At 43.0% G+C, this 21,743-nt stretch overlaps 1 protein-coding gene across 2 annotated transcripts in view; it reads left to right on the forward strand.

The window, feature by feature from the left end:
* gabbr2 (gamma-aminobutyric acid (GABA) B receptor, 2) overlaps positions 1-21,743 on the forward strand; it is a 114,490-nt gene that overhangs the window by 87,470 nt on the left and 5,277 nt on the right. For both annotated transcript variants that reach the window (XR_001761511.2, XM_008331985.3), the window contains exons 14-18: positions 18,294-18,404; positions 18,530-18,754; positions 18,845-19,027; positions 19,487-19,616; positions 21,576-21,693. Coding sequence is in view for 1 of the 2 variants with exons in the window: in XM_008331985.3 (XP_008330207.1) it covers positions 18,294-18,404; positions 18,530-18,754; positions 18,845-19,027; positions 19,487-19,616; positions 21,576-21,693 (767 nt within the window). In the remaining variant the exon portion in view is untranslated. The remainder of the gene's footprint in view (positions 1-18,293; positions 18,405-18,529; positions 18,755-18,844; positions 19,028-19,486; positions 19,617-21,575; positions 21,694-21,743) is intronic.

Consider the following 21,743-nt stretch of genomic DNA (forward strand, 5'->3'; position numbering starts at 1 on the left):
GGAGCGTGTCCTGCTGTGACGTGTAAATCTTCAGTCAGCAGTACATTAACCCCGGGTTGGTGGTGAGTGACAGGTTTCTCCCTGGAGATACTCTAGGAAAACCTTCCATTTGAATACGTGCGAGGTGTGGGTGGGCAACATTTCAAAGCTTCAGGTGACCCGCAGCACATCTGTGCTCCATCTGAGGGAGGCCCGGGTTTCTCCACACTACGGTGAGGCAACTGTCTCTCAGTCTCTCCCTGTTGCACCGGGAGTACCATCGAGTTCACACTGCAGTGTCTTCAGCCGTACCCAGGAGTAAGCACAGTGATAACTTGGTGATATTGAACTGTCACAGCGCTCGCCTTTGTTGTTTGAACGATCATCATCTCCCCAGTAGCCGAGGGAGGAACTCCATTTAAATGTAAACAATACGAAGAGTAAAGCTATTTTGCTCCAACTGTTATCCTGCACATCAGCGGGGATGAACCCTCTGCTCTGAATTCAACATGCTGTTACTTAATGAGATTCAGGAAGGGAAAAAAACCCAGGGTAACCCCGGTGCATCCTCTATTAGCATTAGCAACAAAGATGAAACTGTGAATCGGCCGACAATAGATCCTCGTGGAATGCTTCATAAGACATGACTGACTCTCATATTCTCAAATTAGAGTAAAGAAGAGCCAGAGATCATGTGGGAGTTCAGTCTTTGAATCTTGAAAATAGAAAGACCCCGGGGTCTTGTTCAATAGCAGCCTACTGTCTCCAGTTCTAATTACATTATGTAGATGACGGGCTTTAACCAGATATGACTCATGACCTTGACCTTGTCCATCTTCTCTGAACTGAAGCCTGTGTTGTACATCAAATACAGCCATCTTTGTCCAAATTTAATAAAAACTGAGCAGATTTGAGGCAACTCTTCCAAACAGTAATTACAGATCTTTTCTTCCTCGATTCTTCACTGCGCTCTAACCCTTAAATCCTAACATGACACGGAATATCTGTGTATATCAGTGTCTTATCCTCAGGGAGCACATTCAGAGCAGGAATAACTTCTGCAGCTCCCGGAACGTTCCGAGAATACTGATGGAGACGTTGGGCTGCAGTGAGCAATTAGAGCCATTTTGTGGCTTTTTAATAATTGAGCGTTTGTTAATGGTGTGAATGTTTCACCAGCAGCAGACTGCTTGTTGCCAGATCAAGTCGGCAGTACCGACCCAGACTGCAGTTCAGATCGAGTCGGCAGTACCGACCCAGACTGCAGTCAGTGCTCACATGTGTATCATGCATGCATTTACATGTGTGTGTGTGTGTGTGTGTGTGTACACATTGCTCATGTTTCTATTTGCTGCCCAGCCTGTGTGCAGTGACCTTGGATGTACGTTTCACTGGCGTGTGGAACCGTACGTGTTCACCGTTTCATAGATGTGTTTTTATACTCGTGCCTGAGTGTTTACGTACATATTAACGTCCTGCCTTTTGGTCCTGGCCATTGTCTCCTGCATAATGAAGGACAAACTGTCGAGAAAAGGATGATTAGCATTCTGGTGAATCCTGCTGCAGAGCCCTCCACTCCACTCCTCGTATCTCCTATTCCTTCCCTCCTCGCCCCTCCCTCCCTGCCTCCCTCTCTCACTCTCTCTGCATCCCTCCCTCCCAACCCTTGTCTTTCCCAGCTTGTAAGCGCTGCAAGCCTCTGCAGGAGGGCGAGCTGCAAAAGAATATTGCAGTGTGGCATCACCATGGCAACAGCCATGGTTTCTGACATCCGTAGCGTGGAGAGCGGCACTTTTGATTCCTCAGATGAAAATAGCAACTTCAGGGCACTTGTGCATGGAAAGACATCGTGAGGACATGTTAAACATTCATACACTTTCACAGTCTTCTGCAGAAAGGGAAACATTTTGGTCACTGCTGCGGCACAAAATGGGTGCAGTGTGCTCCCATTTCCAACTCCTACTTCAATATTTAAAAGCAAAAGTTAAAGAACGATCACCGTCACTGCCTCTGACGCCTCCGTCAGCGTGTAGTAAGGAGAAGAGAGAAGGAAGAGGAAGTGTTGGTTTTTTATATCCCAGCACATTTAGAGTGCGTTCACCTGTTCCTACTATCATAGCGCTGGGAGAGGAGAGCATTATATGACTCACTGCCAGGATATAATAAGTGAAAATGCAGCTCACCCTAAGTTCAGTTCAGTGAGAAAGTTTACCTTTATGACTCACTCATTCACAATTCTCTTCACTCGCCCTGTTTTTTAATCAACTCACTCTGGGATCTTTTTTTGTAGCCCAATTGGAATTCAGCAATTAGATTTCTGCTGTGAACAGCAGTACGTCTTAGTCATCCTCTTATACCTCACCGCCATCGACTGAGCCTCTGAGGTCTGACTGTGATCTTCTCTGGGATATTTTCATTCCCAGTCCAGTATGTGGGCAAGATCCTACATATGCTGAGGGTTGGCCATTAGAATCTTGGCTGTGCAGCAGCTAAACACTGTGGAAAAATGTTCTGCCAGATATAAGCCAGACTTTACTACAATCTCATTTCCAAAGTCGTGCCAATGCTTTAACCCTAAGCATTTCTCTCTCCCAGAGATTCAAACAGGCAGACTGAACAAGATGGTCTTTGAGACTGACTCAGTCTGCCTGGAACACTGGACTTGTATATGTTTTTTTAGCTAATACAAACTAGTATACGCTAACAATTTTGACCAGAATGAATGTGATATGAACAAATGATTAGAAGAAACTATTGTATGTGACAGGAAATGGGTAAACCGCCCTCTTAGAAAACTCTCTGCACTTTGAGATCAATGACAGGTTTGATAATGAACTTTTTTAATCACCCCAGAGGATTAAGCGTTCATTAAAAACAACTCTTCATCAACTGTAAGGCTGTGCAAGTAATGAAGTCTGATCATTTTCAACAATGATGTAACGGGGACAAATGATTTTGACACAGTCAGCACCACACCACAGGGCAAATAGAGGAGACGGCACCAGAGGTGTGGCGTGTCGACCAATCAGCAACAAGATCGATGGATTTAAGCAACTAAAGATCCAACACCTAGTGACTAATGACCAACAGGAAGGGTGGAGTAACACATGCACGATCACGCCTGCCACATCACAATGAAAGACACATTGTACTAGAGTACAACTGCAGTACTTTACTTATGTTCACTTTGTTTAGCTATTTTGGAATATTATACTATATGTTCAATGGTATTAGATGAAAGGGAAAATGCACCGATGCAGCATGTTTCTAGGGGAAATCACTATGATTTTTTTACCACTTCCTCCACAACAAAATAAAATAATTGTGACCATCTCAATAAAAACAGAGAGTTAACAATATTTTTCTAGATATTGCATCATCACTGCCCAGAAAAATAAAGTAATAACTGAGTACTCTCTAAAGTTCAGTAAGAGTAGTACAAAGTCTTATTAGTTTGAATGGATTTTGGACTGGTAACAAATGGGTTGTGTGCTTCGACCACTTTGACTCCGGTGTGATCAACACGCTGCGGTCTTTGTCTGTCTCAAAGCTCACATTGTGTTGAAAGCCTGTCCCAGTGTCCTCTCCTCTGTAGACTTCACATCTCCCTGACTACGGTCTGAAGTCCTTCAAGGCAAACACATTAATTAAGTGAGCCTCAGCCTGCAGTTGGCACACTGAGATAAAGCTGTTGCCACTGGAGAAAACATCAGCAGAGAAGTCTGCACTCCCCCCAGTTAAACAGAGATTCATCCAACGGTCAGTGTGTAATTACCTTCAGTGTTTACTACAGTGTAATAAGGCCTGACTGGTGGCATATGGACGACTGTACGTCATCAGTGCGGTGGAGGTGTATGCAGCAGCCAACGTAACTCAGAACAACAGCCCCATGACCTGCTCCACCGCTGGTTTACTGACATTCAGTTGGACATAAGATGTCACAGCCTTGATTGGACTGGTTCAGATTGTTGAGTGAAGCTGCTGCATGACTTAAACAGAACTCAGGACATCTTAACTCCTGACCGATGACTCTTTGTTTTTCCAGTAACTGATACCTAAAAATGATGAGCCGTAGGCTCCTTTGTTAGCTCTGAGTTGAGCCCTGTCTTGTTAAAGTGAACTGGGTCATTAAGGGATAACGACCAATCACAGAGGTCTTTCCTTGTCGACTACCACTGGAGGGAAGAACAAAAGGAAGGAAAAGAACAAAAGGGGAATTGCACACAGACCACACACACACATTCCCGGTGATTTGTAGGACTGCAGAGCCACCTGAGAGCTAGCCTTTCCCAAACGATGGAGACAGCGTACGACCTAGCTAAAGTGCAAATATATTGATTTTACTATTTAAAATTATGATCTTAGCAGCATTGAAATCAGCACAAATAACAGGCAACAGACTGGTGAATACGACAACTGTCACGACTTGACTGCTGAAAACATGCAGCAGCTATTTAGCTCCAGTGTTCAGACATGTCATAAAGATTGGGGACTAATCAAAAGGTACAGGTCCGATCAGGAGCACCGGCGTCTCAGATACCTGCAGAGTCAGAGATGTTATCTGTTCCAATTTTTTCAGTTGTTTTAGTGATTTTATTGAACAAAATTTCAACCATTTATTTTTCATATATTTGGGTTTGGTTTGACATTAACCTCTTTAATAAAGGAGAGATCAGGATTATATATACAAAATACAGAGGGGAACAACGGGAGAGTTCTACAAAGACGACACTGCCTTACAGCGAGCACGACTGAGCCCATTCATGTCACTCTGTGAAAAACAGAATTGAGGAGTGAACATGTTCCTCACATTTTCTCAGAGTCTCTCTCTCTCTCTCTCTCTCTCTCTCTCTCTGAGTCTCCAACCTCACTCTTCATCTTTTCTGTTGAACAAAATAACCACAAAGAAACTAAATCACCCACTGAACTTCCCCAACACCTGCATTTCTGCCTTTTCTTTTTTTTCTTTTTTTTTTTTTTTTTTTTTTTTTTGCTTTTCTTCCACTTTTTACCCGGGGTTTCAATTCCAGCACCTTTTTTGCCGCTGCTCTGAAATACAGTTGCTAAGCAACAGCTGATTGAGTATGAGTGGTATGTAATCGACCAATTAAAAATCTTACAACTAAGGCTATTTACACATTCTAGAATAGTCTCTTCCATATTCTGTATGTAGGTGTGTTAACTCTTTCACTTCTCAGGTGAAGTTTACGCCGGTCTTAAACTTGGGTTTAGTCGTTCAAAGTCAGACTTGATGAGTCGTGACAGTATCACTCAATAAAGGTCTCGGTCTGTAAAGACAATTTCTTATCTTTTACCTTCTCTCTACACCTGTTTTTACCTAGCTAAGTTGTTAAATAAATAAATACATAAAAAACTAGATTCAATGGTCTGACCACCATCTTGTCAGACTTGACGTTTAAATTTTGACATTTCCTGGAATACCTTTAAATGTACAGCAAAAGGTTTCCAAACTTTCAAGGTCAGTCAGATGGAATGATGAAGACAAACTGCTTCTTCCAGCCACAACCTTGAGGAATAGCTGGCTCAACTAAAAATGACAAATGCTTTTGGTGAAGGTGCAAAATTTCAAATTCAATTCTTGCAGTTTGGGTTAATCTTTTACACCAGATAATAAAGACTCTAAGATCTCTAAGAAGATTTAGCCAAAAAGGAGAAAGCCATAAGATACTGTACATCAACATAACCAACTTCAGATAGTGTTAGGCCCAATAGCTGAAATATGTGGTAAAAGAAAACAAAATGAATCTAAGGTAGTTAAAGTATCTATGGAGGCAGTAGGGAGTGGATCCACCCCAGAAATACTGCAGTGAAGGCAGATACTGTACCACCGCACCGGCGATGTTCCTACCACATATTTTTCCATAAATCAGCTGGTTGACCATTCCTAACCCGCACCAGTCTGTAGGTGAGATGTGTATAATCAAATGGGTTATGAACACTGCTGATTCTTCAAATCACATACATCACATGAAACAAAACCTCAGCTCCCGGGTACCGACTACCTCTTCCTACGTCCTTCTCTCTTATCGCTTTTCACTTTTCCGTCTTTCTCTCTTTGTATCTCCCTCCATCTGTCTCCATTTCATAGCAGTAACACCCTCTTCCAGTGACCAGACACATCCATCAATTCTCCTCCACCACAGCCCCGAGGATTCTATTATAGCTCAGCAGCTGACAAACACGGGGAGAAAGGGAACGGGAGACACAGACAGCTCTATCCTGTCTTGCTGGCAGCCACAGATATGATTAGAGAGATGGTGATGCAGCTTTTGATGAGGCTGTGACGCTGATGGTGATGTGATGATGATGGAGAACCACAGGCAGCAGGGTGATGATAATGATCCCATTCTACAACGATTTCAATTTGAAATGACACACAAGAGTGGTTCAGGTCCGTGTCCAAATTAATCTGCATCAACACAGGGACCCAGGTTTCATCTGCTGTGTCCAACGTCCTCTGTCCATTTCCACACTAGCTGAGCTGAACTAAAGGGATGTGACTTCAGAACCGGCTCGTGTAGCTCCCAGTGGTACGGGTCCATGTAATCACTCTGTTTGCCTAAGGACACTGTTCAAATCCACAAATATATTTGATTGATGGCATCACAGACTTGATCTGCAAGATTATGAAAAACATTTGGAAAAACAGCAACAAAGAAGATCATTGGGAACACTGCTGTGTTCCTCTTTGCACTGCCCCAGCCAGGTTTAACGACTTTTTGCGCTTTAATTGCTTTATGACTCAGCCTAATTTGTCCAATGAAACACAGACACTGCCTCAGGTTCCTCTCACACACCTTTGTTGGGAAAATGTGTTCATTTGTATTTTGATAATTGGGAGTTGTATTCCATGTTCATTTCTGCAGGGAGGAAATTAGTATTTTTTCATCCAGTTTTAATCACATCCAAATTAAATGCCCAATGTTAATGAATAGTCTAGATTAAATACACACAGAGACCCATATGTACTATAGTTTATTTCCAATCTCCAAATAATCCGTGAGGAATGGGGCAATAGGTGAAATCGACAACAGCACAATCCTGAACTCTTTTACTTTAAACGCCCCATTCTGTCATGTTGCATCAGCGAAGAAAGTTAGTACGAATTGCTGAGAAAGTTTCCCAGCAGAATGATGGCTCCTTGAACAAATACAGAGATTTAAAAACAAAAAAACTGTATTAAATGTATTAAGACCTGCTTTTTTTCCCTGACTTTTTTTTCCGTAAAAGTGCAGAGTACTGTTGCCTACACCCACACTGCTTTTAATACTGTTGTTCTGTGTTCACCTCAAGGACAGAGATCCACCTCTGGAGAGGGCCTTTGTTGGGGGGGGCGGGGGGGTTAATTATGAAAACCACAATTCCCACATACACACGGTTATAAAGACATCAAACACAGGAGCACAAGTGCTGCCCAGGAGTCAGGTATAAGAGACCACCAAGGTCGGACAGTGATGGGGAGATGAGAGCGGCTTCAACAAAGTACCAGTGCTACCTCAGCAGTCTGAGGCCAGAATACAAATATACCACGCCAAGTGAAAGAGTACTTTAACAAAAGACCTTGAGCTTTCTTTCTACTGCAGACTTTACAAACAGTACGCTGGACTGATGACAGAGGACGGGGACAGAGACCGGGGACTTGGGCTAACTCAAGGCAGACCAAGGGGTGTGAAGAGAGCGAAAGGAAAAACAAGAAAGACAAGAGAGGAAACTGCCTGGAGCCAGAGAAAAACAGGAGTTTCCTGTCACCGTGGCAGCCATAGCAGCGAGCTAAAAACATTAAAGAAGATTAAGTTAGAGATTTGGGATGAGAGGCAGATTGGAGACACACTGACAGGGAGAGAGAGGAGTGTTATGCTACTTATCATCACACTGCCAAGGGTAACACTGATTAGCCCTCGCCTTCAGCCGGAAACCTGTGAATCAGTTGGAGGCAAGAACAGATCATTAAATACAATGGCACTGCAACAAGCTGCTAGTTTCTCCTGCATCAAAGTCGATGGAGTGGAATGAGGAAAAACGGATGTTGTTGTTGTTGTCTACAAACAGGATTGATATTTACCAAGACGACAGCATTTGTCCTTCGCATTTAACCCATGATGAATCAACCCAGTGAACTTTACTGCGTCCGAAGAGCTTATATATGGATAATAAACGGGATTTAGACTGGCAACTCTCCGATCACAGGCCTGATCATGTTACCTCTAAGCAAACGTGGCCCCAACTGTGTTCAACCCAGGCATGTCAGGATGCATTTATTCCATTTCCTAAGTGGAAACTGTCACTGCTGATATAGGTTAGCTCTACACCTAATCCAACAGTCTCTGCTCGTACACTCTTCTCCTGTGCTTATTACCTCACAATGCCAGCACATTATCTGTGCACATTAGCAGAAGTGTCATTATCTTCCATGCCTGCCACCCCCTCCCCACCCTCCCCTCCACCCCCTTTTCCAACATCCACCCTCACTGATAGCCATCTGTCCGGTAATTAACCTGACTGACACACTGCAACGCCGACTGCTTTAGTGCCCTTGAACAAACCACTGCATTTGTGTGTGTGTGTGTGTGTGCTGGTGCCTTTGTCCCCACGCCTTTCATTTTGTTCACCTGCGTTTTACTTATGTCTAGCTCCTGGCCACAGGTCTGAACTAATGCGTCTGTGCTCCGCTCCCAACACCTGTGTCTACGTTCCTTGCTGTGATGTAATGATGCAGTGGAGACTGTGAAAATGTACAGCTTGGTGTTTGCACTTCTTATAGCATCCTTTATTCTAAAAAACAGTATTTTTAAAAAGTTAGCTACTGGGTCTGTATTATTATATAAAGTATTTCTGACATTATTATTTTGATATTTCATAGTCAGTGGAGACTGAAACGCAGACCAACCCTGTCTTGCATGTTAATAAATAAATCCAGTGTGTGTGTGTGTGTGTTTGTGTATACTGAAGCATGGTGGAAGACTAAACATTCAAATCAGCAATGCACCAACACTCATACACATCAGTGTGGCTTCAGTGGGGTTCCAGGCTGCATGAACCATTGGCTCAACACATCAAACTACAAATATGTATTGTTGTACAATTTGGTGATGGTGTTGGAGCCAGCGTTCACGGGCCGATGCCTGACAACCCTCAGCCACTCCAGCTCTGTTTCTGTTCATGCCGTTCTCATTCATATGCATACAATAACATTTTTCATTGCATAAACACGTTCACAATCTACAGCCCTTCAAAGAGGCACGCTGCTATCGATTTGAGCTCAGATTAAATGTGCTGTCGTGTCCTCAGAATGAGATTCACGCAGCCACAAGAGCCTGATTGGACCAAGGGATCGATAAAAGGTGGCAAAGAAATGGAGAGACAAGAGATGAGAGGGGAAACCAGTGAGAGAGAGAGAGTCACGGCCATGTATTGGCTCATCTTCATTACACCTATAAAAGGGGGAAAAAATAAGAGGTGGCAGCCAGGGGAGCAGCAGCTTTATGTTGCACTGCAGTCCCAAGTCAGCCCTGGAGTACTTTGCATGATGCCTTCTTTTTACCACTGTGTATATTTAGAGTAGAAAACTGAAATGGAATTTAAAAACACTAACAATAAAAAAACTGTATAATATATGGAACGTCAACATGCAGTCATTTCAGTGTAACAGGCTGAAGCAGCGCTAATAATTCATCTGCTGTTGAATCTGTCATCACCTGAATGTGAGTAATGCATCAGTTGACTCATCTGTCTGTGGCAGCGAGGTATAATTAACAAGGCCTGGGTTTTTAATTAATCTGCCTCAATCACACGAGGAATTCTATTCTTCTTCATCTTCCTTTTTCTCTTTTTTTTTTTTTTTGTTTTTTATTTTTCTAATTTAACTAATAACACTCTTCCAGTCGCAACATTGACTCCATGTGTAGCAGCACAGCCGATGATTCTAACGTCCAGTTTCCAGCATTATCTGGTACTGGTGAAACCTCTGTCCCATTGCCAACTTATTGTTGGGACCGCAGCAGGCAGCTGTCTTTTTGGGGAGTCAAATCCTTTTAATTGTCGACCTCTCCTCTGATTGGTTGATGCTGTACTTTTCCTTTCTGCATGTTTGTGGCCCACACACAGTGTTTTGTTTATATATTTTGGACTAAATTTAAAAAAAAAGACAACAGACGGCACATCGAAAGGGGAAGCTTTGGCTGCTAACATGGACGCCAAGAAGGTGTGACCACTGATTCCCTGGACGCCGTGGGTCATACGTGTGGGATCCATGTTACTGAAAGTACACAAAGTCTTCACTTGTAGGACACGTCAAAAGAAAACAATTTTACTTGTTAAAAAAGTCTTGAATTTAATTTTTAAAAATCTCTTCAAAATGTTTTGCTCTAACCACTGTGAACCTAATTTTCTTTTCACTTATTAGCAATAAAACAACCAAAGACCAAAACAGTAATCTGGCCAAATCTGTCATTGGCTGCTCTGGTCTCCAACCGTTATCTGTGTGCACCACCTGTCAGCTCTGAATATTACATGAGGCTCCAACTGGGATGGATCCAAAAGGCACATGACACAAATCTGTAGGTGCCACTGAAATTGAAAAGTTTGGCGTGAAAGTCTGGGACTGTATCATGTCTGGCCTCACACGTCCTCACAAAACACAAAGGTGTGTGTGTGTGTGTGTGTGTAGAAAACAAGGCTCTCATCACTCCTGACTCCACCAGCTTCTATCCTAGGCTGAACTAAGGTAAACTTATTACGTTCATTTTATTTTCCAGAGCGCTTCAACTGAAGATAAATATTTGACGACATCCAACAAAAAAAAAACTTTTACACAGTTTGAACAAAAGTCTCTGTGTCCTCAGAGCCCGTCCTCTGCCTGAGCCTAAGTAGGACAGGGTGCGTTATTGATATTTCTGATGTTGTATTTTAGTCGCCCTGAGTGATGGTTTCCTGACAGGTGGGATCTTCCTCTGTGGTGACGAGTGGCGTCACATTTGTCTTGGGTGCAACTGGTTGCTGTCCTTGGGGAGGCAGGCAGTGACAGATGAAGTAATTGACTGTTAAGCACGTATGGATTTACTGCCTGCTGCTGGTGGAGCAGAGGGCTGATCATCCTGTACTGTAAACACACACACACACACACACACACACTGAGTTCCGTCCAGCATCTCTGTCTTACACAGATTTAGCCAAGTGATAAACACAGGTGATGCTTGGTGAGAATCTTTTACTGCTTTGTGATAAAGCCTATCAGCGTACAGCACAAAGTACATGAACAAGTAGTGCTGTGTACTCTGTACTTTTCTTTTCTTTTTTGCAGTAACAAGGGCCTGGTATGAGACTTGTATATTGCTGTTTTGCCTTTGGCAACAGTGGTCAAGCATAAGGTGTTGTGTTTGTCAGCGCCAGGCTTTAGCTGGGTGGAGAGCTGCCCCTGGGAGTGTCTGACTCACCCGGGCCTGTGTGGGTATGTGCATGTATGTGTACATTTTCCATACAGAGGGTGTGAGCTGTTGGCTGGGCTGTCCTATTAAACCAGCAGCGTTGAACTCATTGTGTCAGCTCCTGCAGGCTGCTATTGATGCTCCTATCGCATAACTTTCTCCTCCGTGCCCTCGTTGTAGAACAGCGACCAGGTTCGTGTCACTACTTGGTCTCGACGTGTGCATGTCCTCGTTTTCAATTGTGCCTTTTCAGCCGTGGCTGAGTGTGCTTCAGATTTTATGTGAGCGTCCCCTTCCTTCCTTCCTTCCTGGTCTCTCAGGGCACCGTGGGGCTCAAAAGCACTGCTGCATTTCTGCACCATTAGGCCTCTGCCTTAGTTTGAGTGAGAGGACAAATGCTACGAGCGACGGATTTGAACCGGAGAATAGGTTTACAACAGCAGTGTTCTATCGAGCAATGCAAAACACACGGCTGACGGAGATGGGGAGAGTGACACAAATTGAGAGGAGGAGGGTTGAGGGGAAACAAAACAGGAGCTGGAATCACTGGGGTAATACAAGACCAGTCAAGAGAGACTGAAGAAGATGGAAACCACGGGGAAAGGCGGCAAGCTGTGCTCTATTTTCTGTGTAAATTACGCATTTGAAAGTTGAGTTTTATTGGATGTCTGAAACTTCAAAAAAAGGTGAAATTAGAACCAAAGCCTCTGTCATTTATGTTTAAAATCTGTCTGCCTTGCTGTGCTGCCCATATGTGATGCATATAGTTTATATTTACAGTCGTCCCTCAGTGCATCGCAGGTTTTTAACATTTGTATACAGACATTCCCCCGAAAGACGAGGGACCACTGTATATGGAGGGAAACAAGAAATTAAACAGAAAAGGATTTTGTCATTGCCAACAACACGACAAAGGAGTAAGCCAGTAAAGAAGCCTAAATATATTGTATTTAACAGGGAGAATATTTGAGCTGAGAAATCGTCATCTCCACTGAAGCATCATCTTCGTCGCAGAACTACATTCAGCACATATGTTTCCATCTATTCCCTTGGAAAAAAAGTATCCAAACAGCACTCAGAGGTCTCTATCTCCAACACAGTACAGTCGACAGCGGTTCACTTGTGGAGAACACAGCCAATTAAGCAGCCACAACACAGGCCTCATGGCAACTCCAGGCCTCAAAGGACTCAATTACTGCTCTCATTTCGCAGGGACAGCGGTAGAAGCCGAGCGAAGGAGACGAACACAGACGCATTCCTCAAAACATAACGCAGCGGTTTCTACAGGTCCGCACCCCCCCACCCCCATTCCAATTACTGCCCCTATGCAAATGGGTAATCGAATATCATGATGATACTGTCTTCCCACAGAGAAATGGTCATTTGTTTGCCTTTTCTGCTGGGGATATCCCCGGCCAATGTTCTCCCTCTAAACAAAGGATGAGTAATACGAGTCTTTGCGCGGGTTGCGATAGGTCGCCTGTCGTCTTCATCCTTATTGTGTTGAATCACTCTTGCAGTTGATGGTGTTAGTTACTGAAGCAGCGAGTATGTTCAACCAAATCAAGTCATTCTGCGCACATGTTGAACCGGCTGTTGCTGGTTTGAGTTGAAGTAATGTTCAGATGGCAGATAGTTACTGCATTATACCACATAATAGGATGGTATCGGGTCAGACATTTTGAAAAGGCGGCGAGATTTAATGGAGAACTAATGGAAAACAATGGGACTTATTTCCCGGCAGTAAAGCCACTTTCTGGCACTCATTTGTTTGACAAAGGATCCTGGGAAATGTAGTGAAGCATGCATAGCAATAATAATAAAAAAATGGTAGCGCGGGTCGTAACGACGGCTGGGTTTTATTTCAGTGTATCGTGGCATGTAATTACTATCCCCGTGGCTCACACGTAACAAAAGGCCAGCGCCTCCAAAGGCTGTTACTGTATTGAGTCATATCAAGAATCATCACCTGGAGAAGAAAAGGGAAGAGGGAATTAAGAATGGGCTGAAGAAGAATATGCTGAGAGGAACTAAGGAGAGGGGAAAGGTCATGGATGTCAGCCTTTCACGCAGGAGGTTGAGTAATACTGAATATGTATCTCCTTCACTGGCACACAGGCTGAGAATTAGATTCAAATTTGTCTCATGTTTCCGTTCACGTCTTTGTTTTTTCGTTCTCTCTAAAGAGACCGAGGAACTCTCCCAGCATTTAGAGCCAGTGAGAAGGAAACGGCTGAATTAAGGGCAGCCTGGAAGACAGAGGTCAAAGGGTCAGAGTCACTTGTCACAGCTGATGGCTGAATGTCAGTGTGAATGATTGTTGAACTCTGGACGTGGCCGTGCAGTGGACTGGGGAACTGTCCAGAGTTCCGTCAGCGGCTGCTGTGATTGGCTGCTGTGATTGGCTGCGGCTTCAGCCCAAGATGAATGAAAGAAAATATTTTTTTCCTTTCCCTCAAAAACTATTAATCACCGCCACCTTAAGAGAGAGACACAGAACACAACCAGAGCCAGTTTCACAGGTCACGCAGCCCTGCGCTGACGCCAGCGTGACGATGGCCATTTATGTAGAGTGAACGTAATGACAGGGAGTTACGTTTAAGAAGAGCAGCCATGAAAAAAAGACAGTGATAACAGGCCTTAGCTCAAATGGGCCAAGCTGCCAGGCTATACTGTACTGTTGTATTTGCATATTCTAATGAGCCCGATGTTCAGGGTTAGCTGCCTACACTAATGGTGCGTTTAGTTCTTAATAAATCAGTTAAGGCAGCTCACTGCTGGAGCCCAGGGAGCTGCAGAGTGTGTGTGTGTGTGTGTGTGTATAGGCAATTATGCTGTAATTTAGTGAAAACGCATAAATGGGTGAATAAGTTTGTTTGTGAGCACTCCTCAACTTTCTGTCTCTTAAGCAGTTTTGCTGGAAAAAAAAATATATATACAAGAAATTAAGGTGATGCATTGAAGAGAATATTATATCACCACTGCTGCAGAAGACAGGCGCATCTTTTTTGAATATGGTTAGGATTTTGTCTTTTGAAAATTAATAAGAGGAAAGTATGAAAAAGTGGATAAATTATTTCATATTTTCCAACACCATTTCACACTGTTTTTCTGCCCAGAAATGTCTTTTGCACCAGATTATATTTAGCAGCATGCAGTGAGAACGCAGGTTCCAGTCAAACCGCACTGTGACAAATATTAATATATATTTGTGCCGCAAGTAAAATGGATACATTTGAAGAAAAAAAAAGACTTTAGGGAGGGAAAAATTGATGCCTACCCATGAAAATTCAGTTCCAAGAGTTTCAGGCAACCCACTGCATAATTTAGGGAGGAATTTGAGGGGTTGGAAGAGGAGGGTGAGGGGTTTACTGTGTGTCAGTCAGGATGAGGAGAACACAGAGCTGGTTTGTAGATTCTACATTTAGCATTTAAAGCTGACATCTGGCTGTACCTGTAGGGGTCTGTTATGGTCAGTAGTGTTGGAGCCGTCACACAAATGTCCTAACAGACACAAAGTCATCAGCAGACGACTGACCGCTTCACCCATCTGCTCATCTGAAGGACAATGTGATGGATTGTGGCCTAAAAATGACACTTTTCATCTGACATTAGTGATGATACAAAGGCCATTATCAAACTGCATTTTCTGGCAAGAACATTCCCAACGTCCAGCCTAGAGGTCAATCAGTCCTGGAATAGGATTTGCAGACACACCACTCAGTGTGAACCCTCGGCCTGTTTGGTTGAACTCAGTGCTGATATACCGGCAGGAATTTAGGAAAGACACACAAAGATCAATAGATGTGTCTCTCTTTTATTAGTCTTTATAACCATCTGCTGCCACCTAGTGGAATCATTGTTCTGTCTGTCTCACATAGATTAAAGCAATACAAATATTTTTATTATTTGCAAAAAGATAAAAAATAAAATAATTTTCTTTATTTAAATAATTTTATCGTGGTATACCTGATGATCTGTGATGGTACAGTAGTGTACCACGGCACAACGTTTGAGCATCTCTGCTTTAAAGGCTTATTGGTTGGGAAATATAGTTGTTGATTGGTCCATTTTATTTCTAATATTAATCTCGATGCGACAAGAAATAAAAAAGGGAGTCGCAGTATTCTCATTTATTTTTTAATAGCGTGTTAAATATTTGAACAGAATTTGCTGTTTTAATGTCTCAGTTTTGACAGTGATGTGGTGGCACTTGTTTACCATCTCCTGATAGATTTCGTGGATGTCTTTCCGCACGCTGCTCTCTCACTCATTCTTTCAACTTTTCCCAAACTTGTTCTCTCTTTGGGGCCAACACTTCTGACAGCATCCATTTCTCTTCCTTCACCACATCACCGTCCTCCCATCCATCCTACTGCCCCTTTTTCTTACTCTATTAATTTCTGCTTCCATCTTCCCGTCCATACTTCCTGCTCCTATCTCTTCATCGCACCCTTCATCTTCGCCCCGTCTAGCTGAATCCCTCCCAAGACAATCTGCCAGTGCTGTGCCCGCCGCAGCCCTCCAGGAGTGATCCCGTTACAGGGTTAATGCTGTGAGAAATGACAGTGAACCGGTACTATTACTGCCATCACCACCACTCTGGGGCTGCCTACTGCCTACAGCTCTGTTGCCTGGCAACTCCCTAGACAGCTTCTCTCCAAAAAGTGAGAGTCTCTGTCTGATGTGTTGTGATAAAGAGCCCAGGCTAATATGCAATCTAATATAACATCTCAGTTTGACTAATCGTTAGGTAAAACGAGTGATTTCAAAGGAATCTGAATTTCTGGAGCATCGGTGAAGACGTCTGAAAAGGATCTTAATGATAGGCTAGGAAATAATGCAGCGGTGGAAAGCAGTGAGCTACTCTGACCCCATTACGGCGAGTGAAATGTTCGCAGATGACATTGTAATTTGTAGTGGGAGTAGGCAGCAGGTGAAGAGTGTGGAGGGGAGGAAGAGGCCTGAACTGGAGAGAAGAGGATTTAAGAGTCAGGACGAGCAAGAGAGAGTATATACGAGTGTGAATAAAAGTCAAGAAGCAAAAAAAGTTAGGAAACTATAGGTGAGTAAAAGTACCGGGGGTCATATCAGAAGTGGGTGACAGGAAGGAAACAGCTAAAAATGGAAGGGAAGGCTTATATAGTAGCAGTGAGACCTGCTATGATGACACAAGACAGCAATACCATCCACAGGACAGGAAGCTGGGGCTGGACGTGGCAGAGTCAGAGGCTAAGAGTTTCACTTAAAATCACCAGGAATAAAACTGATTCATTTGAAGTCAGAAAGTTTGGAGATAACGCATGAAGAGTCACAGTCAGTGGGTAGAGTGGAAGAACCTCCAACACCTTTCATGGATGCAGTGAGGTAGCAGCAGAAGAGAAATTAGGTTGAATTTAGGGAAACAAAAAGGTCAAGAAGGACTTCTGCTACTATGGTTAGGCCTAGTTTTACACATAAAATAAATGGCCATCGAAAAAATATACGTGGTGTCTGAAACATCCTGCAGATTTAAGATGCGTTTTTATAGAAAAACTCTAATCACTGATTAACTTCATGTCTGGTCTCTTAGATCAGACACATTGTTTTCACCTCACGTTAACTCAAACCCACTGCTCACATCCCAAAATACCGACACATCTAAGTGACTTGAGCTGCACGGTTGCCATGGGAACCCTCCGACAGGATTAGGAGAGCACTTTGATAGAGTGTGTAAACTGGCTGCCACAGAAGTAATCCTCACTGTTTAATGTGCCACTGTTTAGAGACATGGCTGGGGTTTTTTTTTTTTTTTTTTTTTTTTTTTTGAAGATATTTGGAAGATGGTAGAGAATTTGAGTTTACTGCTGCGACGTCTGCCGTGTTGTCACTTTCTTTAAATGCTTAGTGAGGTGTAGCTGCATCGGTTAGACGTGCAACGTGCTAAAAAAAATGGCTGTTTTACTAGAAACCAGAAATATAGTATATTAATAGTTAAGGCCAGTATGTTACCTATTAGATGAGTCTTGACCTCAGAGCAGCAAAATCCCATTTAAGGGTTAATGCCATAGAGACCAACTAATGTCAAACTAAATCAGTTGACAAAACCTTTTCCATTTCCAGTGACTAGTGAGCTATACAGAAAATGTCACACAGTCGGTTCCACTGAGGAATGTTCTATAAACACCTATCAGTGAGTCAATATTAAAAAAATAATAACAATAATAATAACATTGATTTGTACAGTGCCTTTCAAGATACCCCAGGCGCTAGGCAACCTAGACTGATGAAAATGACTAAGTCCTTTGCAATAACAACGGAAATACCATCACATGAAAAAATCCTGAATTCGCCCAAAGAGTAAAATATTAATGGTTTGGCCACTTGTACAAAAATACTCAGTTTGTGTCTTTAGACCAGGGGTGGGCAAGATTACACCTGAATCATTAAAGAACAACTGAGAAAAATGATTCCGCTCACCTACAGTCAGTCTCACTTTTTACCTGCATTATGGCTTCAAACTAACAAAAAAGTGTGCATCCAGTTTCCGTGCAGTGACGAAGACATAACAGAGAGAGAGGATGAAACAAAGACTGACAAATAAAAAGGAAAAGGTTTTGTTAAGGTCATAAATTAATCAGCATTTTAATTCGTCTATTTTTGGATTCTGGCTTAGCTCTGCTGTTCTGATTAGGGTACGGAAAAAAGTGTGACATCTGTGTGAATCTGACATTACTGCAAAAAAAAAAATTCCAATTATACTTTTTTCATTTAATTAATTTCTTGCTTTTTGCCTTTTTTTTTCCTCCATGTGTTTCTTTAATTTCTGACTTTTTCATGCTCTTTACTCAACTCTCTCTCTCTCTCTCTGTGTGTTTGCCGTGTCACCAGGCGGACCCCCAAGGCAGAGATATATCCATCCGTCCCTTCTTGGAACACTGTGAGAACACCCATATGACCATCTGGCTGGGCATCGTCTACGCCTACAAGGGGCTGCTAATGGTGAGGGGAAAGATGTGGACATGAAGATCGTATTCTGAATGTCTCTGAGAGGCATTAGCAGTAACGCAAACCATTTTGAATGCAGTAAAGTAAAATGTACTCGTATACTCGTGTCATGTCTACAGTTGTTTGGCTGTTTCCTGGCCTGGGAGACCAGGAACGTGAGCATTCCGGCCCTCAACGACAGCAAGTACATTGGGATGAGTGTGTACAACGTGGGCATCATGTGCATCATCGGTGCAGCTGTGTCTTTTCTGACCAGAGACCAACCCAACGTCCAGTTCTGCATCGTAGCCCTAGTGATCATCTTCTGCAGTACCATCACGCTCTGCCTGGTCTTCGTTCCCAAGGTTAGAGTTGGAAAAGATTTTTTTTTTTAATATTTCTCATCAAACCATGCAGTAGAGACTGATCCCTAAAAATATCTCCTCTCCTCTTAGCTCATCACCATGAGAACCAACCCAGATGCAGCCACACAGAACCGCAGGTTAAAGTTCACCCAGAACCAGAAAAAGGAAGATTCTAAGACCTCCACCTCTGTCACCAGTGTCAACCAGGCCAACACTTCTCGGCTGGACGGGCTTCAAACTGACAACCACCGCCTACGTATGAGGATAACGGAGGTCAGTAAAAAAAGTGTTCAATATTTGACACAATAAAACAGTCAGTGTTTTTCAACCTCAGGGTCGCGATCCCATCTAGGGTTGCCTCAAATTCAAATGGGGTTGCCTGAAATAGTCTAGTAATTAATAGAAAATCACTGATTAAAATATTTTTTCAACTTATTATTATTATTTTTAAATTATGATTGAAAACACCACATAATATTAAACAATAAAAAAAATAAATTCAGCATGTGAGCTGGCACGTCTTGACTGACAGCTGCGATCATGTGACTCACTTCACACGTGAAAGCGACTTGGACTATTGTTAGTCGACAGCTTTGACTTTGGTTCGTAGACATAAAGTCTTGGGGAGAGACAGCAAGAGTTCTTTAGTCGAGTCATTTTGCAGAAACACTGTTGTTGTTGTTGTTTAAAGTGGCTTTAATTAAAGCACTTATTTGTGTTTCTTTTGAAAAGTTGGACAAGGAGCTGGAGGAGGTGACGATGCAGCTCCAGGACACACCGGAGAAAACCCCCTACATCAAGCAGAACCATTATCCAGATGCTAACAACATCCTGAGCATACGCAACTTCACGGACGGCAAAGGTGAGAAAATGGATGTTTCCACAAACTCTCTCATCCTGACATGTTGATCCACCGTGACCACTACCAGAATTTAGCACCAGCACCAATACAACTTCAAGGTCAGCAAAACGCCCCCTGTTGGTGGTCCTCCTGAACAACACACAGGGAAAGGACGCTCTGATGGCGGGCGTAGTAAAAAGAGATGCTGTTTGACACCGTGTCTGATTGGGAACGTTTTGTGTGTGTGGGCGTCAGACGCCTCGACGAGCGCTGCATGAGATGAAAATCTATTTTATCAGAGCATTAAAACGCCCCCCCCCAGTCCCCTCATAATGAAACTTCAAGGGCAATTCAGCATCTTTCAAGGGCATTCTGGTCATTTCCTACTCGCTCGACCACCTTTGTGGTGCCTTCATCCCTAATTTGTATGTATGTGTGTGAGAGTGAGAGAGAGAGAGGGAGCGAGAGAGCACTTGAGGTGAACAAAATTGACGGTGACAGGCAGATGGCGTCGTTAGCAATAAGTCATCACACGGTGAATTTTAAAGATGTGTCAGTTCACTTTTCCAGTTTCAGTCTGATTCATGAACACTGGTTACTTTGATTATGAACCCAGAGAGCACATGAACTCAGCTGATCAGCAGCAGTAGTACTACAGCAGTAGTACTACAGTACTGTGGGTTAAACTCTGGAGAAGCAGCTGTTCTCTGTCCACTCTTGGTGCTCAGAGTCTGGTTCTTTGATTTGTTTGTTGAAGTAAGGACGTACAGATGAAGTGTCGAGCGCTTTTTCTCTCTACGTTCGCTGCTTTCTTCTGCTACACATTCTTCTCCGACCCTCTTTTTCTGCGAGGGCGTACAAATAAACACACCCACACACACACACACACACACACAGTCCTATTTTAGGCCTATTTACTGTCATGATGTGAGGTTGCCAAGTGATGGATTCTTCACTGGGATGAATCTGGACTAAAAATGTCTTGTGCTGTGTCTTGTGTTAGTCGGAGCTGCTCAGTGTTGAGACATCAGCGCCAAGATTATTTTAATTAGTAAATAATGACTTACCATCTGTCAGGGTTGGTTTTTTTACCTTTCTATTATTAAGCCCTGATGTTATATCTTTTTTGTGTGTGTGAGTGGATTCAGGGATTTGTCTCACACTCATGTCAATAATAAAGTCCAGCCATATATTTGCTAATAAAGGGACACTTGAAAAAAAGTGCTCCTTTATATAAAGGTGTATAAGTTCCTTTATATACTTTGTCACACGGCTGCAGAACTGAAAAACATCAGCAGACTGAGAGATGTCCTTAACACGCCAGCAATTTCAATTTGATTTTAATTTACATCATTAATTAATTAGATTTGTTATAGTTACAGTTTAATGGTCAATAAATCTGTGATCTGTTGACAAATATGGACAGATTAGAGTCTGGGGAAATACATCTAATACAAAAATTAAATTATATTATTATATTTAAATTGTACTAAAATAAACTGTAGGGGGAGTCGTCAACTAGTGGCTGTTTATGATTATGCTCAGCCTCCATTGGTGAGAAGCGTCGACGGACCTCTCCAGCTCAATCAGACTGTTTTTAATAAATGTGACCTCTTATTAAAGAGACACTTGTGAAGTCCAAAGAATGTAGGTGAGGTGGGAGGTATTAGCAGAGTTAGCTTAGCTCTAGAACTCACTAAAAGTTGACCTAATGCTAACCAGGCCAGATGTTGCAGAGTCTATGCCTGGACTTTGGTCTCAAATGATCATTACATTCTCCATTATTCCGTGGACAGCGTAGGTTAAAGTGGTGGGAGGTTTTGTTGACCTGCACGACCAGACATTTCTCCAAATGTGCTTCAGGTCATTTCTCAGCTGCTGCACATGTGCGACCTGCAGCCGTGGAGTTGGCAGTCAGGTACGACGGCGCTCTTGTCACATCGGTTTTCTTTACGTCTCCTACATGTGTTTTCGATGCAGATGCAGAGAAGTCGATACTGAAGAACCACCTGGAGCAGAAGCCTCAGGCGCAGTGGGGCTCCATGGATCCTTCCAGAATAAACAGAGGTCCCCTGGAGGATATCAACTCCCCTGAACAGTGAGATATCTCCCTTTTCTTCAGCACCACTTTCCCCCCCAACCCCTTCC

The sequence above is a fragment of the Cynoglossus semilaevis genome, chromosome 18 (genome assembly GCF_000523025.1).
Source record: "Cynoglossus semilaevis isolate Cse_v1.0 chromosome 18, Cse_v1.0, whole genome shotgun sequence".
Classification (NCBI taxonomy): Eukaryota; Metazoa; Chordata; class Actinopteri; order Pleuronectiformes; family Cynoglossidae; genus Cynoglossus; species Cynoglossus semilaevis.